The sequence below is a fragment of the Vigna umbellata genome, chromosome 4 (genome assembly GCF_029865625.1).
Source record: "Vigna umbellata cultivar VRB3 chromosome 4, Vumbellata_1.0, whole genome shotgun sequence".
Lineage (NCBI taxonomy): Eukaryota > Viridiplantae > Streptophyta > Magnoliopsida > Fabales > Fabaceae > Vigna > Vigna umbellata.
This window is the reverse complement of record NC_142168.1, coordinates 25649674-25666625: the sequence shown is the minus strand read 5'-3', so window position 1 is coordinate 25666625 and position 16952 is coordinate 25649674. Positions and strand designations below refer to the sequence as shown.

Here is a 16952-nt window from a genome sequence, read left to right as displayed (position 1 = left end):
ATAGAGTGCTTCAGAAGATGGTGGCAAATTGCTTATTAATCTTTTATTGAAATATTTGTTAAATTGAGGGCTGCATAAATTACTCATAATTCCAATATTAAAACTTTACGACAAAAAGGGAAAATATTATTTCATGGCTGTTGTTTCATTTTTCATTTAGCTTTTAATCACGTAAAAGAAAAAAAAAACATTTTTAAATAATCCATTCAGACTATTCAATACACCGTTTTTCCACCGATTTTCATAGGCACTTAAGTAGTTCGATTAGTTCTTCTTAGTTTCCACCTGAAAAAACTAATCTCATTTTGTAGAACAGAATCTAAACAGAAGAAATAATCTCTATAAGAAACAAAGGGAATTTAAACGAATTATCTCTATAACAATACGTGAGATCTAATATATTCTCAATAATCTAATATAAACCGAAAAAACCGCTTTCAGTTTCCTTGAATCTTGGAAAATAGACTGAGTGTACAAAAAGCCTCGCATTTACGTAAGGTATTTCATGAATCTAAGACCTTTTTTTCCTTTGATCCATGGAAGAAGCAAAAGAAACCATGGAAGAGTTGAAGACACAAACCAACAAGAGACACAGAAAACTGGAAGAGAGAGAGAAGAGAGGGACTTTCTCGGTGGGTTGCCTCACGATGTTTTTCTTCACATTATCCATTTCATGAACACAGATGCCGCAGTTCGAACCTCTCTCTCATCGAAACGATGGAACAACCTTTGGAAATCTCTCACCACTCTCTCTTTCAGACGCCGCAATTTCAAAAACCTAGGCAACTACAACCAGTTTGTCTACCACGTTGTCTCCCATAGAGACACTTCCATTAGTTTGCATCGTCTTGATTTCGACGCATGCATCGCAACACAAGAGCTTCTCAACCTTTTCATTCCTCTTCTGCATTATGTCCCAAATTTGAGAATCTATCTCGATCACCTATCTACAAAATTTGTTTCTTATTCCATACCTATCATCTTTTCTTCACCCTCTCTCACATCTCTCACTCTCGCTGTTTCAAACCGTATCATCTTTAAATTTCCACAATCTCTAGAACTACCTGCTCTCAAAACCTTGAGTCTCACTAATGTCTCCTTCACCGCAAGGAACAGAGATGAGTGCGCCGAACCCTTTTCATCCTGTTTCTTGTTGAACAGTTTGGTCCTTATGGGGTGTTCTTTGAGCAACCCTGCCAAAGTCATCAGCATATCAAATCCCAACCTTTCTCGTTTCACCATGAAAAGGTACTCCGAAGTGAAGTACAAGATTGTGCTTTCTACTCCGAATCTCACCCATCTAGCTATCAGAAGTTGGATAACCTTTCACGAGGTCTCCTCCACTTGTGATCTTGCACTTCTTGAAGAAGCCAACATTGAGATCTCTATGTGTGCTTCTCATGTAATCGTTCTAAGATTGCTGAAAATGTTATACTATGCAAATATATTGATAATCTCTCAGTGCGTCCTTGCAGCATTTATACGCGAGTTACTTTTGTTCTGTGTTTTCTTCTCCCCTTGTTTGCATTCTTACGTCAATTTTTTTAACATAATCACAGTATCCATTATATGTGCTCTGATTGTGTAGGGTGTGCCAGAAGATGATATGTTTCAAAATGCAAGTATCCTACCCCCGCCCTTTGTTAGACTACAGACATTGAAGGTTGAAAACGGACAGAAGTTTTAATGAAGTACTTACTTCAGAACTCTCAACTGACCAAGTTGAAATCATAATTTTTTGAAATTTATAACTCTTTACAACCTCTATTAAGGCTGGACATAATTAACTTAGTTATTATACTGTTTTTTGGTGCAGTTTAAAAAAACTAAACTATTTTTATTAAGAGTATAGTTAACTGTTTTAAACTCTGAACTATGCTGTTTCATTTTTTTTCTTCAAAATAAATAAACATTGAATTATCTTTTAGATTATATATATATATATATATATATATATATATAATATGGACAAATAAATAAATAACAGACTTTATAAAGTTAACTATAATAATTATTATAATAAAATAATATTATTAAATTTATACTAAAATTCATTAAATATTTTAAAAGAACTAAATTCTATTAAATTGAAATTATAAATCAATAATTATTTTGTAAATTAATAAAATTAAATATATATATATATATATATATATATATAATATAGATAAATAAATAAATAACTGTTTTTAAATTATTTAAAAAGTTAATATAATAATTATTAAAATAAAATAATATTATTAAATTTATACTAAAATTCATTATATATTTTAAAAGAACTAAATTTTATTAAATTATAATTATGAATCGATAATTATTTTGTAAATTAATAAAACTAAATATATAGATATATATATATATATATATATATAATATGAATAAATAAATAAATAACTGTTTTTAATGTTCTTTAAAAAGTTAATATAATAATTATTAAAATAAAATAATATTATTAAATTCATACTAAAATTCATTATATATTTTAAAAGAATTAAATTTTATTAAATTGTAATTATGAATCGATAATTATTTTGTAAATTAATAAAATATATATATATATATAGTATGGATAAATAAATAAATAACTGTTTTTAAAGTTCTTTAAAAAGTTAATATAATAATTATTAAAATAAAATAATATTATTAAATTCATACTAAAATTCATTATATATTTTAAAAGAACTAAATTTTATTAAATTGTGATTATGAATTGGTAATTATTTTTTAAATTAATAAAACTAAATATATTTGTAAAATGAAAAGATAAAAGTGTGTATGAGAAAATAATTATAAAATATAATACAATTATATATATATTTTTCTATTTTGTGTGTGGTGTAAGTAATGATTAGTATTTTCTCTATATTATAAATATTCAATATTATTAATATATAAGCAAGATCGGTATATGTACGTAAAAATTCATTAGATTTCAAAATTTATTAATATAGATAAATAAATAAATGTTCTTTTTCAAGTCTCTTAAAAAGTTAACTATTATTATAATAATTATTAAAATAAAATGATATTATTAAATTTATACTAAAATAATTATATATTTTAAAAAAAACTAAATTCTATTATATTGTAATTATATTTCAAAAACTGGTAATTACTTTTATAACTTAATAAAATTAACTATAATTGTAAAAATAAAAAGATAAAAGTACTTATGTAAATAATTATGAAATATGATATTATATATATATTTCATTAACTCTCATCTTTCTTCTCTTCTCACCTTTTTCTGAATTCATATATATATATATATATATATATATATATATATATATATATATATATATATATATATATATATATATATATATATATATGAGAATTCAGAAAAAGGTGAGAAGAGAAGAAAGATGAGAGTTTTTATATTAAACTAGATAATTGTCAAAATTAAAAATATTTCGAATAACGCAAAACAGAGATAAACAGAAATATTTTTTAGAGATTAAGTTTTTAATCTATATAAAATAATATATAAACAAATTTATATTATTAAATTAAACTATATTTAATATGAGAATCAAATTTTAGACATTTTATATTTTTAAATTAATAATAAATAGTAATGATAAATAATTATAGTTATTAATTTAATTTTAATAATATGATAAAATAGTACCAATAATATTTCATTAATTTTTTTAAATTTTTTATTATAATTATTTACTAATTCTAATTATATAGATTTATAATTTAATTTTTTTAAATGATGTGATGTTATTGAATATTAATTTATTTGTTTGTAATTATTAAAAAAAAATCAAATTGAACTAATTCTTTTAACTCTATCGATAATTAGCCATTGACAGTTGTACAAGTGCAAAACTACATTTATTTATTAGAAAAAGGTGCATTGTAGTTAAGTGAATTGTTTTGTAGTTAACTGAACTAAAAAATAGTTTAGTTCAGTTTTTTTGAACTATTTTCTAGTGCAGTTCAGTTTTTTTAAACTATTTTATAGTTAATTGTAATAGATTTATAGTGCAGTACAAATAGTGCATTTGCCCACCCCTAACCTCTATAGATCTATATTCTTAGGTAGATAAATACTTTTACAAATTTTAATTTTAATTCATTTTATATTTCCTTCTTAGTATTTAATGGAGGTTATTTATCATACTAATATCTTAGTTGTCGGTTTTGTTTTCGATTTTTTTTTTCTTTTTCCGTGAGTAAAACCCTTGAAAGACTATGAGGATTACACACTTGCCTTGTGCTGAAACATTACATTAGATGACTTAATTAAATAATATGATTTTTTTATATGGGTTATGTTTTTGTGAAGCTATATGAAGTTCGTCCACATAAATGAACACCGGAGAATTTGACATTTGTTATTAGTTTATCTTAGACTTAATTGCTTATTTGGTTCCTACATTTAGAGGGTTTTTTTTTTCTCTTTAGTATCCGTTTTTAAAAATGTCTCTATTTTATTTTAAAATAGTATAAATTTTTCTCTCCTCTACTCTTCTCTAGCTTTTTCTCCCTCTTCTATTTCTAACACAGGTAACTTATCATCTTCCACAACACTTGAAACTTCACTAACCGATTCATACTCAATTTCCTTATTCTCGCACGAAACTTCTCAGGCAAGAGCTTCTTCACCTTCCTCGACCCAAACCTTTTGGAAGCACGATTCCACCACAGAACTCGAAATCACACGCCGCCCCACGTATTCTAGAAGTAGAATCGCGAACGTCGACACAGTGATTCCAATGGTGAGCCTCTTCACGCTCGTGACCACAATCAGCACCATCATAATCTTCACAACTAAACCGCGACTTGATTCGAAATCAAAGCGACGACATTTTGTTCAGTCTGAGGGTTTAGGAGACGAGGATCAGGTTGCGACGGCGGCATCAGTGAAGAGTTGGCCGGAGAGGGAGGTGGGGAAGCCCGTCTCGGCGACAATGGAGCCGCCTCATTTTGGCAATTGGAGATCATAGGAGATTTGACCAAATAAGAAATTAAGTCTTTATCTTAAAATATCCCATGTTTTCCTTTCTTATTAATTCAACGATTAACTTGCCATGTTACCCCGACTGAGAGCAATGCACCGAAGAAAGCACTAGTGCAGAAATCACTTTAAACGTATGTTAGTTTGGGATTTTAACGTCCGACCCCTACCCAACGTCTATATGGGTGACGTTGATGGGACGTCTAACTGTACAGGTCGGACATCTATATAGACGTCTGACTTGTACAGGTCGGACATCTATATAGACGTCTGACTGTACAGGTCGAACGTCTAAGACCCTAGAACGTGTTTGGCCTCTGTAATTCATTGGACGTCTTTGTATACACTGGCAGACATCTGTAGACGTCTGATGTGACATTAATAGACGTTTACTGGGTATTTTTTTTTTTAAAAAAAATTGATTTATTTTTGCAATAAAACTACATATGAAAAGTAGAAAATTGTCCCAGAACATTATAATATAATATATAAACTAGTTTCAAGTTAACAAAGTACTAAAAAACAATCCAAAACCTAAACTATCAAAAGTTAAAGTTAAACTAAATGTAAATATGTTCAACAACAATAATAAATCTTCCTATCTAAGTCTATCTTTGCAGAAGATAAGTTGTCCACTCCTGTCTTATCTTCTTAATTACGTCTTCTGGTATAGCAGATGTACTCTTGAAGCGTTGCAAAATGAATGCATTATGTACCTAAAACAACAAAGTTAAGTTGTTAGAAACTAATCTAAATAAGTTAAGCATCATTACCTCATTCCAGTCATCTGTAATGACAACTCGAATGATGGTTTTAATCAAAGACATGACATAGTAGCCACATTCCCCTGTTTTTACACTAAAATGACAAACTAAATAGTCAAGCATTTAGATCATTCAATAACTAGTAAAATAACTTAGAACTATAAATGACTTACAACCTTTGGATATAGGACGGATACTAGCTGACCTCGGTTTTTACTCATTACTCTATTTACATTGAAAACACAAGGTAATATTAATATAAATATATTTATCATAAAAGTTGAAGGTCAAAATGAATTTGAAACATAAAAAGAGAAACACTTACCCTTGAAGCATGTTTCTCAAATCATTTTTCATCTTCCTGTGCAACGACAAAAACCATACAATTTTACATTGTTTGGGAATGATGAGCATCAGTTGCCAGTGAGACCTATCATTATTCATAAATAGTTAGTAAACTAATTAAGAAAACTTTAATGAAATTTTACATAAAGCAACCCACAGCCATCAATGTATGGCACAAAGTATATGTCTCTATTTGACTTAGCCATTCATGTTTTCAAATATATTTGTTTGCTCTCAATTGTGCTACCAGAAGGTTGGATGGTCTGAGGTTCAACAAATTCATACATGGAAGACCGACCTTGATCCACAATGATTGTGTCCATGTACCTAAAACAACAAAGTTAAGTTGTTAGAAACTAAGAATGTAAATAAGTTTAATATGAAAGACAAAATTAACTATCTTACATACACCCATAGTTGAAGGATGGAAATATTTAACATCTTGTCTCCTCCAATGATCTCCAGTGCATCATTGAATGTGATATATACTGGGACATGGGGGATGCCAACTACTCTATTATCCTAGTACACTTATACTAGTCCTCTGTTCAACCTGGGTAATTTTGTCATGAGTTTTTTTTTCGATTTTGTTTTCTTAGTTGTCGGTTTTGTTTTCGATTTTTTTTTTCTTTTTCCGTGAGTAAAACCCTTGAAAGACTAGAGGATTACACACTTGCCTGTGATGAAACATTAGATTAGATGACTTAATTAAATAATATGATTTTTTTATATGGGTTGTGTTTTTGTGAAGGTTTATGAAGTTCGTCCCACGTAAATGAACACAGGAGAATTTGACATTTTTGTATTTGGTATTAGTTTATCTTAAAATATCCCATGTTTTCGTTTCTTATTATTTCAACGATTAACTTGCCATGTTACTCCCACTGAGAGCATTGCACGGAAGAAAGATGAGATGGTAATTTGGTGTTCTTAATTACTTCGAATTGCCGGTACCAAGATTATGTTGAATATTATTGGGTACTATAACAATTTTTTTTATAATTATTTCAAACTTATGATTTAACACTAATAGGATTACAAGTATAATTTGTTAGTAATTTGGGTTACTTTACCAAGTAGCTCACAAGATCCCAAACAGCAAAAACATCTCCTGCAGAGTACCCTTTTCTAAAACGATCTGACAATGCCAATGAAAACATTGATAAGTAGAAATAAAAAAAAAACTTACAAGGATCACATGCAAGTAGGAATCAAATGAGACGAAGCCTCAAGGAACAAATTGTGAGAAAACTAAAAGAGAAGGAAAACAACTTTTAATTAGAAAATAGATTCTATATAAGTAGAATATTTTTACATAATGAGACCTTTTTTTTTTATATTTCTAGTTATACTTAAACATTTTATCATTAAAATAATAAAGTATCATTACTTTTAAAAATAACTAGATAAACAACTCAAAATTATAAAAAATTATGTGTTTAAAATAGTTAATAAAAATATACTAACTGAAAATATTCATAATTTAAAAATAAACATATTTAAAATTATTAATTGCAAACAATGAAAATAAAGTGCACCGCATAATAACAATAAATATTTAAATAAACATAAGATACTAATTAATTTTAATTTATGTTTATTTTAGAAGCTAATAAATATTTGGACTGTTATATTAAACATTGTATTAAAATTAATTAGTATCTTATGTGTATTTAAAATAAATATTTGTTCCTTTATTGAAAAGTTGTAATAGGTAGTAGAACGTTATATTAAACATTGTACAGGAAATGTTGTATTATTTGGACTGTTGTCAGCCAAATCTCCCAAAGCGAAAGTCAAAATTCGCACGACTAGAAGAGGCAATTCGCAGTACCTGTTGCGAATATCATAAGTTGAAGTGTAGCAGTTAAGAAAATTCGTACAGCGCATACACACATGTGCGCTGAGCGAATTAATGAAGTTAAGTGGTTTAAAAAGATGTGACAAAAAGATAGAAACTATCTTCGGACACAAACAAAGCGAGAAAAATACTGTAGAACTTCAGGAGACGCTTAGGAGACATTTCAAGACATCAAAGACTTCACTTTCTACAAGGAATTGTTGTAAAGAGTACGTTTGAGATGTCTAGGATAGACTAAATTTTCTGTTCATTGAAATTAGTTGTATGACAATACAAGAATCTCTCATTTGAATGTTGCCAAGCGCATCCTAAGGTACTTGAAAGGTACACGTACCTATGGAATACTGCTGCCAAGAGGAGAACCAGGAAACGAGGTACAAATTACCTCTTATTTTGATGCAGATTGGTGTGGGGATAAATGTGACAGGAAGAGTACAACTGGGTATGTTTTCTTCCTTAGGGGAGCGCCAATTTCATGGAGCTCGACAAAGGAACCCGTAGTGGCTTTATCTTCCTGTGAGGCAGAATACATTGCTGCCTATGAAGCCACTTGTCAAGCAGCTTGGCTGAGTTCACTGTGGAAAGGGCTGAAGGTTGTTTCAACTGGAAAGATAAAGCTATTTATTGATAACAAGTCAACTATTAATCTAGCTAAACATCTTGCTTCTCATGGGAGAAGTAAGCATATAGAAACCATATTTCATTATATTAGAGAGCAAATGAGTATAGGGAAGCTGGAGGTCGTATACTACAGATCCGAAGACCAAATCGCAGATATACTGACCAAAGCACTAAAATGTGGAAATCTCTGATTTCAAAATCCAAATGTTAAAGGAATTTGAAATGAGTGATTTGGGAAGGTTGAGCTATTTTCTTGGGATTGAGTTTACTGAGACTGATGGTGGAATTGTGATGCATCAGTCAAGATATGCGCTGGAAATGTTAAAGAAATTTGACATGATGAATTGAAATTATGCAAATACTCCAGCAGAAGTGGATGTGAGGCTAGAGAAAGATCCCGAAGAAGAAGGAGTAGAGCCTACAAATTATAGGAAGATGGTTGGTAGCCTAAAGTATCTATGTAATACTAGGCCTGATCTCAGCTACAATGTAGGAGTTATAAGCAGATACATGCAGAGTCCAAGAATTTTTCATTTGAATGCTGCCAAGCGCATCCTAAGGTACTTGAAAGGTACACATACTTATGGAATACTGCTGCCAAGAGGAGAACCAGGAAAAGAGGTACAAATTACCTCTTATTCTGATGCAGATTGGTATGGGGATAAATATGACAGGAAGAGTATAGCTGAGTATGTTTTCTTCCTTGGTGGAGCGCAAACCCTCTATTCCATATTCTTAGGTAGATAAATACTTTTACAAATTTTAATTTTAGTTCATTTTATATTTCCTTCTTAGTTTTTAATGGAGGTTATTTACCATACTAATATCTTAGTTGTTACGTTTAATTGCAGATCATCCTGGAGAGAGACATGGTAACTCCCTTGGCTCGGATACAAGTTGATTATGCCATTAAGGCGGCTTAAGGTGGCAATTGTTTTTTTAGGCTTCTTCATTCTTTAATTTGAACATTAAAGCTGAATTATATAACTAGATTTGTACAAAATTATACTATAGTTTCAAATATAAGTTTATAATTTGATTTGTTTTCACAAAAATTAACATATAAAATTAGGATTGAGCAAAGCTTATAAGTACCGCTCATATCTTTTACAATAGGGCTGAACTTCCGCTATCAAAATTGAAATTAAGTAACTGAAAATACTATTAATATTAGGATAAACTTAAATTTTAGAGATTTATTAGTAATTTTGTTTAAATCTTATTTTAAATAATTGAAGATATGATTAATATTTGGATAAACTTAAATTTTTGAGATTTATTAGTAATTTTGTTTAAATATTATTTTATCATTTTAAATTTAATAATATTTAGTTTGATTTTGATAAAGATAAAATAAAGATATTACTTTTTTATTATTCATTTATTTAGATATAGTATTATTTTATTTATTTTATATAAGATAGAAATAGATTAAGAAAGTGTTTTTATTATGAGTTAATTGATATTTTAGTTTTTATTATTTTTATTTATCTAAGATTCTATGCTAAGATTACCAAAATTCAATGAAAATAATTATGAATTGAAGAGCCTAATTACTTTTTTCTATTTTTTCTTTAACAATTAAAGGGATGAGAAGTGAGAACAAGTTACATAACTTGCAGTATCAACCTTCAAAGATTTGCGCTTTTATGTTGACTTGTATTTTTTTTTCGGTTTTGTTTTCCTTTTTGTTTTTCTTTTTCCGTGAATGAAAACCCTTGAAAGACTAGAGGATTACACACTGGCCTGTGCTGAAACATTACATTAGATGACTTAATTAAATTCTGTGATTTTTTTTTATACATATGGGTTGTGTTTTTGTGAAGGTTTATGAAGTTCGTCCCGCATAATGAACACGGGAGAATTTGACCTTTTTTGTATTTGGTATTAGTTTATCTTAAAATGTCCCATGTTTTCCTTTCTTATTAATAATTCAACGATTAACTTGCCATGTTACTCCCACCGAGGGCATCGCACGGAAGAAAGATGAGATGGTAATTTGGTGTTCTTTACTTCGGATTGCCGGTACCAGGATTATGTTGAATATTATTGGGTACTGTAACAATTTTGATAATTATTTCAAACTTATGATTTGATACTAATAATAGGATTAACAAATATAATTTGAATCATATATATATAACAAATTATTAAATTTGTTACGATCATTATATTTTATTAACTAATATATTGAAAAGAGAAAATATAGGAAGAAAACTAAATTACACAGACAAAATTGATTGATGAGTTAACTGTAAAATTATTCTGTTTTAAATTATGAAACTCATTTATAAAAAAATTATTTATATTAAAATATTTTAATATTAAAATAAATGAGTTTTATTATTTTTAAATTACTGTTAATTTAAAACACAATTTTTTGTGTCTTTATAAATAAACAAATATATTTAATTTTTTAAATTAAGAAACGAAATAAAAAATCTCAATTATAAAAAATTATGTATTTAAAATAAATTAATATATTAATTAAAATAATTAATAAAAATATACTAACTGAAAATATTCATAAAACACGTTTAATAATAAATATATTTAAAATTATTAATTACAAACAATAAAAATAAAGTGCAACACGTAGTAAAATGAAATATTTAAATAATTGCATAACATACCTCATTAAATTTTAATTTATATTTAGTTTAAATACTAATAAATATTAATAAAAAATTAAAATCTTTTTATGAATATAACTATATTTATTATTTTAATGTATTTAAAATAATATGTTCTATTTATAAATTTATAAAAAATCATAGAAATTTAAAATATAAATAAGAATGTTGGGGTAGAGAAAGTTTTAAAAACTACATTCTTAAATAAAAAAAAATTAATTATTAATTTAACGGCAAGGGTTCATTCCATATTTAATATCAGAACTATCAATTGTCCATATGCTATGACAAAACAAAAATATATATGAATTAATATAAAAGACAAAATTATATTTTTATATTAAAAGAATAATTGCTACACTAATTTGTATTAAACATTTTGTAGGTCGGAATCTAAACAGAAGAAATATTCTCTTAAAAAAATACAGTGAATTTAAACAGAATTATCTCTAACAACACGTTGAAAATCTTAAAAGAAGATATTATTTCAAATTACCTTAATATAAACGGAGGAAAGTCCTTTGAATCTTGGGAAATAGACTGAGTGAACAAAAAACCTGCCATTCTTTAGGGAGTTTATATACGTAAGGTATATGATGAATCTAACACCTTTTGTCCTTTCATCCATGGAAGAAGAAAAAGAAAGCATGGGAGAGTTGAAGCCACAAACCAAGAAGAAACAGAATATCAGAAGAGAGAAAGATAAGATGGACTTCCTCAGTGAGTTGTCTGACGATGTTCTTCTCCACATTATGCATTTCATGGACACAACTACAGCAGTTCGAACGTCTCTCTTATCCAAACGATGGAACAAAGTTTGGAAATGTCTCACCACTCTCTGTTTCAAACGCAGCGACTTCAAAACTCTCGACAGCTACGACCAATTTGTCTACCATGTTGTCTCCAAGAGAGACACTTCCATTAGTTTGCATCGTCTTGATCTAGAAGCATGCACCTTAACACAAGAGCTTCTCAACCATATCACTCCTCTTCTGCATTACGTGCCAAATTTGAGCATCTATCTCGATTACTTTTCTCCAAAAGAGTTTTATCATTCCATACCTGTCATCTTTTCTTCACCCTCTCTCACATCTCTCACTCTTTCATGTACTCTTGGTATCTTGAAACTTCCACAATCTCTAGAACTACCTTCGCTCAGAACCTTGAATCTCACAAATGTCACTTTCACCGGAAGTGACGGTGATGAGTGCGCCGAACCCTTTTCATCCTGTTTTTTGTTGAACAGTTTGGTCCTTATGGGGTGTTCTTTGAGCAACCCTGCCAAAGTCCTCAGCATATCAAATCCCAATCTTTCTCGTTTCACCACGATAAGGTACTCCGAAGTGAAGTACAAGATTGTGCTTTCTACCCCGAATCTCACCCATCTCGATATCAGAAGTTCGATAGCCTGTCATGAGGTCTCCTCCACGTGTGACTTTGCCCTTCTTGAACAAGCCGTCATTGAGAGCTCTGTTTGTCCTTTAATCGTTTTAAGGTTGCTGAAAATGTTGTCCTATGTAAAGATAGTAACATTCTCTTATCCTGTCACATACTACTTGTTTCGAGAACCGTTCCTCCACACTTTTCGTGTTCCTCCAGACTTTTTGTTAATTCTTTTCGTCTTACACGAGTCTCTCTCATAATGTTTCTCAATTTTCTTTTCTTCAAAGTCAAGTCTACCTTTGGGATTTGTTAGATTGGAGAAATTGAAGTGGGGAAAACATTCAGCAAACAGGAGTGTTGATGAAGTACTTGCTTAAGAATTTTCTTATAAAATTTTGAAAGTTAGACCTGATTATAACCTCTATATTCTCTTATGTAAAATGAATACTTATATAATGTTTAATTTTAATTCATTTTATACTTCTCATCTTCTTCAACAAATTATTGGGTGTGTTATAATGTCTTTGTTTATACTTCATGAATTGTGGTGATGATTTCGATTCTTCATGAATTCACCTTAAAAGCTTTTGCTGTTGACTTGTTAAACATTACACAACATCCATGACATAGCGCAACATACTCATCACAATAATACTCATCACAATATCTTTCTTTCGATTAAGATAATCAATAAAAATCTCTTTAGCATTTGAGTAAATTTTTGTCTCTGTCTCCTTGAAGACTTTGATATCAGAAATCTAAAATTTCATTAGATATCTCTTGCCTCAAATAAATATTTTGGGTTAACATAATCAAAATATCAATATTCGTTCAATTACAAGAAAAAACAAAATTATTAATTCGTCAAGTCAATAGTAAGATAAATATATTGATAAAAGGAAATTTTTTTACAAGAAAAGATTATCAAAAATTTGTCTATTGACAAACACTACAAATTTTTTTTATAATTACCTAATAAAAAATTTGTGTACAAATATTGACCAATATGTTATTTAATAATTATTGTCGATCAATTATTTATATCTATATATATATATATTATATTATATTATATTATATTATACTATATTATATTATATTATATTATGTTATATTATGTTATATTATATTATATTATATTATATTGACAGAATATTTCTTCAATAATTATTGAATGAAATATTTGTCAATAATTACTAAAAAACAATTTCGTAGATAATTTAATTAATGTTGAAATATATACAAATACAGATGAAATTATTTGTTGATAATTTTAAAATATTTGGTAATGCAATTTGTTGTCAAGAGTACAAAAAGAGCTACGACCCCCGTTCAAAATACACTGATATTATATTGGAAGTAGTTAATTGATGTCAAAAATGACAATTTCAGAAATAAATTGATGTTAGAAACGATTATTTTCATATGTTAATTGAAGTCGAAAAATGTTCATTTATGATGTCAACTAATGTTTGAAAATGATCATTTCAAACGTTCATTAACGTCTTGAAGATTACCATTTTCGACCTTAAATGAGTTAAATAAGGTTCAAAAATGCACTTCCAAACGTCTCTTATCTTTGTCTTTTTTAATAAATGAATCATTTTAGAGTTTTTCTGAACCTACAAAACAGAAAACCAACAAATATAGTTCAGTTTTAGCATTTCATATATCTATAACTTATTTTCAAATTTATAGTCCAGTTTTGATGTTTTTAGAGCCATTTAAATTCACAAATGAGAAAGACTAATTCTATATTTTTGCTAATATTTGTTAATTGGTGTTGTGAATTGTGAATGTGATGTTTTAAGTTATGAATAAGTATTCCTTTACGATATGAATTGCATGTTTAACTTTAAAGTGGTGAATTTAAATGTATTTATGAGCCAATGATTTGATTTTGAAGTAGAGGTATGAAAAATTCTTTCTGACTTGTTTTGGATTGGAGAAATGCATTGAAACCGATTAATATGACGTTGAGAATGCCCCTTTGAGCGTGAATTGGGTAATTTGACATTGGTTGAGCCAAAAGGAGCTAGTTTTGTGATTATTGAAATGTTTAAACACTAAGAATCAACTCAAGGAGTGTCAAATTACATGAATCAAACTCAAAAGGACAAATGAAGATTTTTTTATATTGTTAGGTGCTACAGATAGAGTTGAGTGCCACTATGGTAGTGACTTCTCTAAGTTTGTTGTCGTTGGAGGAGGGTTCTTCTCACTTAGGCATACCAAAGTTAAATAGCTCACTGACTTGTCACTAGGTGCTAATCAGGACTATTGGGTACCAAAAATTTAATTATAATCTAGTGTCAACACCCAATTTCGTCCAGGTAATTGAATAAATAAAAATAAAGGATTAGAGAATAATAATTAATGGTGGGTAAGGAAAAAAAGGATGAAGAAAATAATAAAGTAAATTTCCCTAAAAAAATGTATACCTAATTTTCAAACTTTAAAATATTTTTGAAATATTAGTCTAATATGATAATAATTTGAATTAATATTATGCCAATAATTATAAGCAATAATTAAAATAATATATTGATATATTTTGCTGCGTCAGTTTCTTTTAAAGAGAAAAATATGATTTTAAAAATGGACAAAATTTTCTGACAATAATTATAATCAATGTCTTGAATATTATTTGATTTGTTTTTCGTGGAATCTAACACTTTTTCTTTTCCTATTTTGTTCGTTGTTAATTAATTCACAAGGCAAGATTACCATAATATTACAATGTTTGTATATAAATGCGCACACTATCATAGAAAAAAAGGGAAGGAAAGAAAAGAGAGATACTCAGAAATAATAGATAAAAAGAGTGAGAGAATATAGAGGAAAACAAGTTCTCACGCTAGAGGAATTCCGCCAACAAAAACTACCCACGAAGAATTAGGGGAGTACTAAAAGCTAAAAATGTATGTCACCTGTGCACCCTTCGTTTACTTTTTTTATTGTACTTTGAAGGTTTTTCTAAAGGTTTTATTTTTTTTACTACATATAAATAACGTTTTTCTAAATAATAAATTTTGGAATATAAGTATGGCCGGTTTCTTTCTTTTTTCTTACCATTCTTGAAATAAAAAAAATACAAAATCTTTAAAACAAAAAAATGTCAATTTTGTTAAACCAAACTTTTTGTTTACTAGAACTACGTGATCCCTAATTTTTCATCATGAATGGATATACATAGGAGCAAGATCATTGTCGGGTTCATAAAACAAAAAATATTTTTTTGTTTTTTATTAGTTTCTTTATATTATTATTTTTTAGAGAAAATTAAATATTTTGAAAATTTTCGTCAACTTTATACATTTAATTAAATGTACTGCTTTTGGACAGACACAATAGGGTGCTAATACCTTCCTTACATGTAACCGATTTTTGAACCTAAAATCTAGTTTTCGTAGACTACAGTTTTATTTTATGGTTTTTCATAGTTTTTCCAGAATAAATTATGGTGGTGACTCCCAAAATCTTTTCTTAAACTTGTTCATTTTTGGTTCGTTGTCCCGTCGCGATCTTGGTTGTGACACTTAGGAGTTCCAAGGGTCCTTTTGCTGGGCGACCACTAGGCACTTAGGCTGGTGTTAGGTGCCACTTAGGTTGCGCTGGGTGTTACTCTTTCAGGGACTCCTGTTTGAGTGGTGTTGGGCGATAGTAAGTGATGTTAGGTGATGGTTGAGTGACTTTAAAAATGGTTTCTAAACTTCACAATGTGTTATTTGAGGTATATATGTGTAGATGTTTATTTATTGATGCTACAAATGTATGAAATATGTTAAGTTATGATTTATGTAGATGAATGGATTTTGAACGAGCTAATGATTATATGAATGAAGTAAAGTGTGGTTGTTTTGGAGAAAGGAATTGCATGGAGAAGTTCCATTTGTTGTGTAATGTATGCATTGATGTTGGAGTCTAAGGTTAGAGGTTATTCTGACACTCTAATAATCATTCTGACTCAGGTAGAGTAGGATATGTGTATGTGGTGAGAATTACAAGAGGTCCTAGTTTAAAAAACAATGTAGTTCTTATGATAGTAGATGATTAACCTTGTTAGTGCTAGGTTGAGACCTATCCTCTACAATGTAGTAAACTATAAGTGTAAAACCTCCCAAGATTCGACATCAATGTTTGTATTTGGATAATTGAGTTTAGAATAGTCTTTGATTTTATATTTTATATCTCTATGAGATGTTGGAGTGCATTGTATTGTGATATAGCATGTTTTATGAATATATGATGTTCCTTTTGTATATTAACTTATCCTCTCTTGTTTGTTTGTATTTTTTTGCAATGATCACCTTATGAGCAGATAAAGATACAAGTTTAGGGCTTTCTCTAAGATATGATGAACTAGTTGTTTG

At 28.7% G+C, this 16952-nt stretch overlaps 3 protein-coding genes across 3 annotated transcripts; all 3 read left to right on the top strand.

Moving 5' to 3' along the window:
- The first annotated feature begins 673 nt into the window (after window positions 1-673).
- On the top strand, window positions 674-4961 carry LOC148199693 (putative F-box/FBD/LRR-repeat protein At5g56810). The gene is made up of 3 exons (XM_088112762.1): window positions 674-1402; window positions 1589-1663; window positions 4605-4961. The coding sequence occupies exons 1-3, from the start codon at window positions 674-676 to the stop codon at window positions 4959-4961; spliced, it is 1161 nt and encodes a 386-aa protein (XP_087968888.1).
- A 3317-nt stretch (window positions 4962-8278) lies between these two features.
- On the top strand, window positions 8279-9486 carry LOC148199692 (uncharacterized). The gene is made up of 4 exons (XM_088112761.1): window positions 8279-8384; window positions 8468-8620; window positions 8931-9184; window positions 9415-9486. The coding sequence occupies exons 1-4, from the start codon at window positions 8279-8281 to the stop codon at window positions 9484-9486; spliced, it is 585 nt and encodes a 194-aa protein (XP_087968887.1).
- A 2417-nt stretch (window positions 9487-11903) lies between these two features.
- LOC124836186 (putative F-box/FBD/LRR-repeat protein At5g56810) lies at window positions 11904-12839 on the top strand. The gene has a single exon (XM_047311289.1). It carries the CDS (start codon window positions 11904-11906, stop codon window positions 12837-12839), a length of 936 nt encoding a protein of 311 aa, XP_047167245.1.
- Window positions 12840-16952: the final 4113 nt, after the last annotated feature.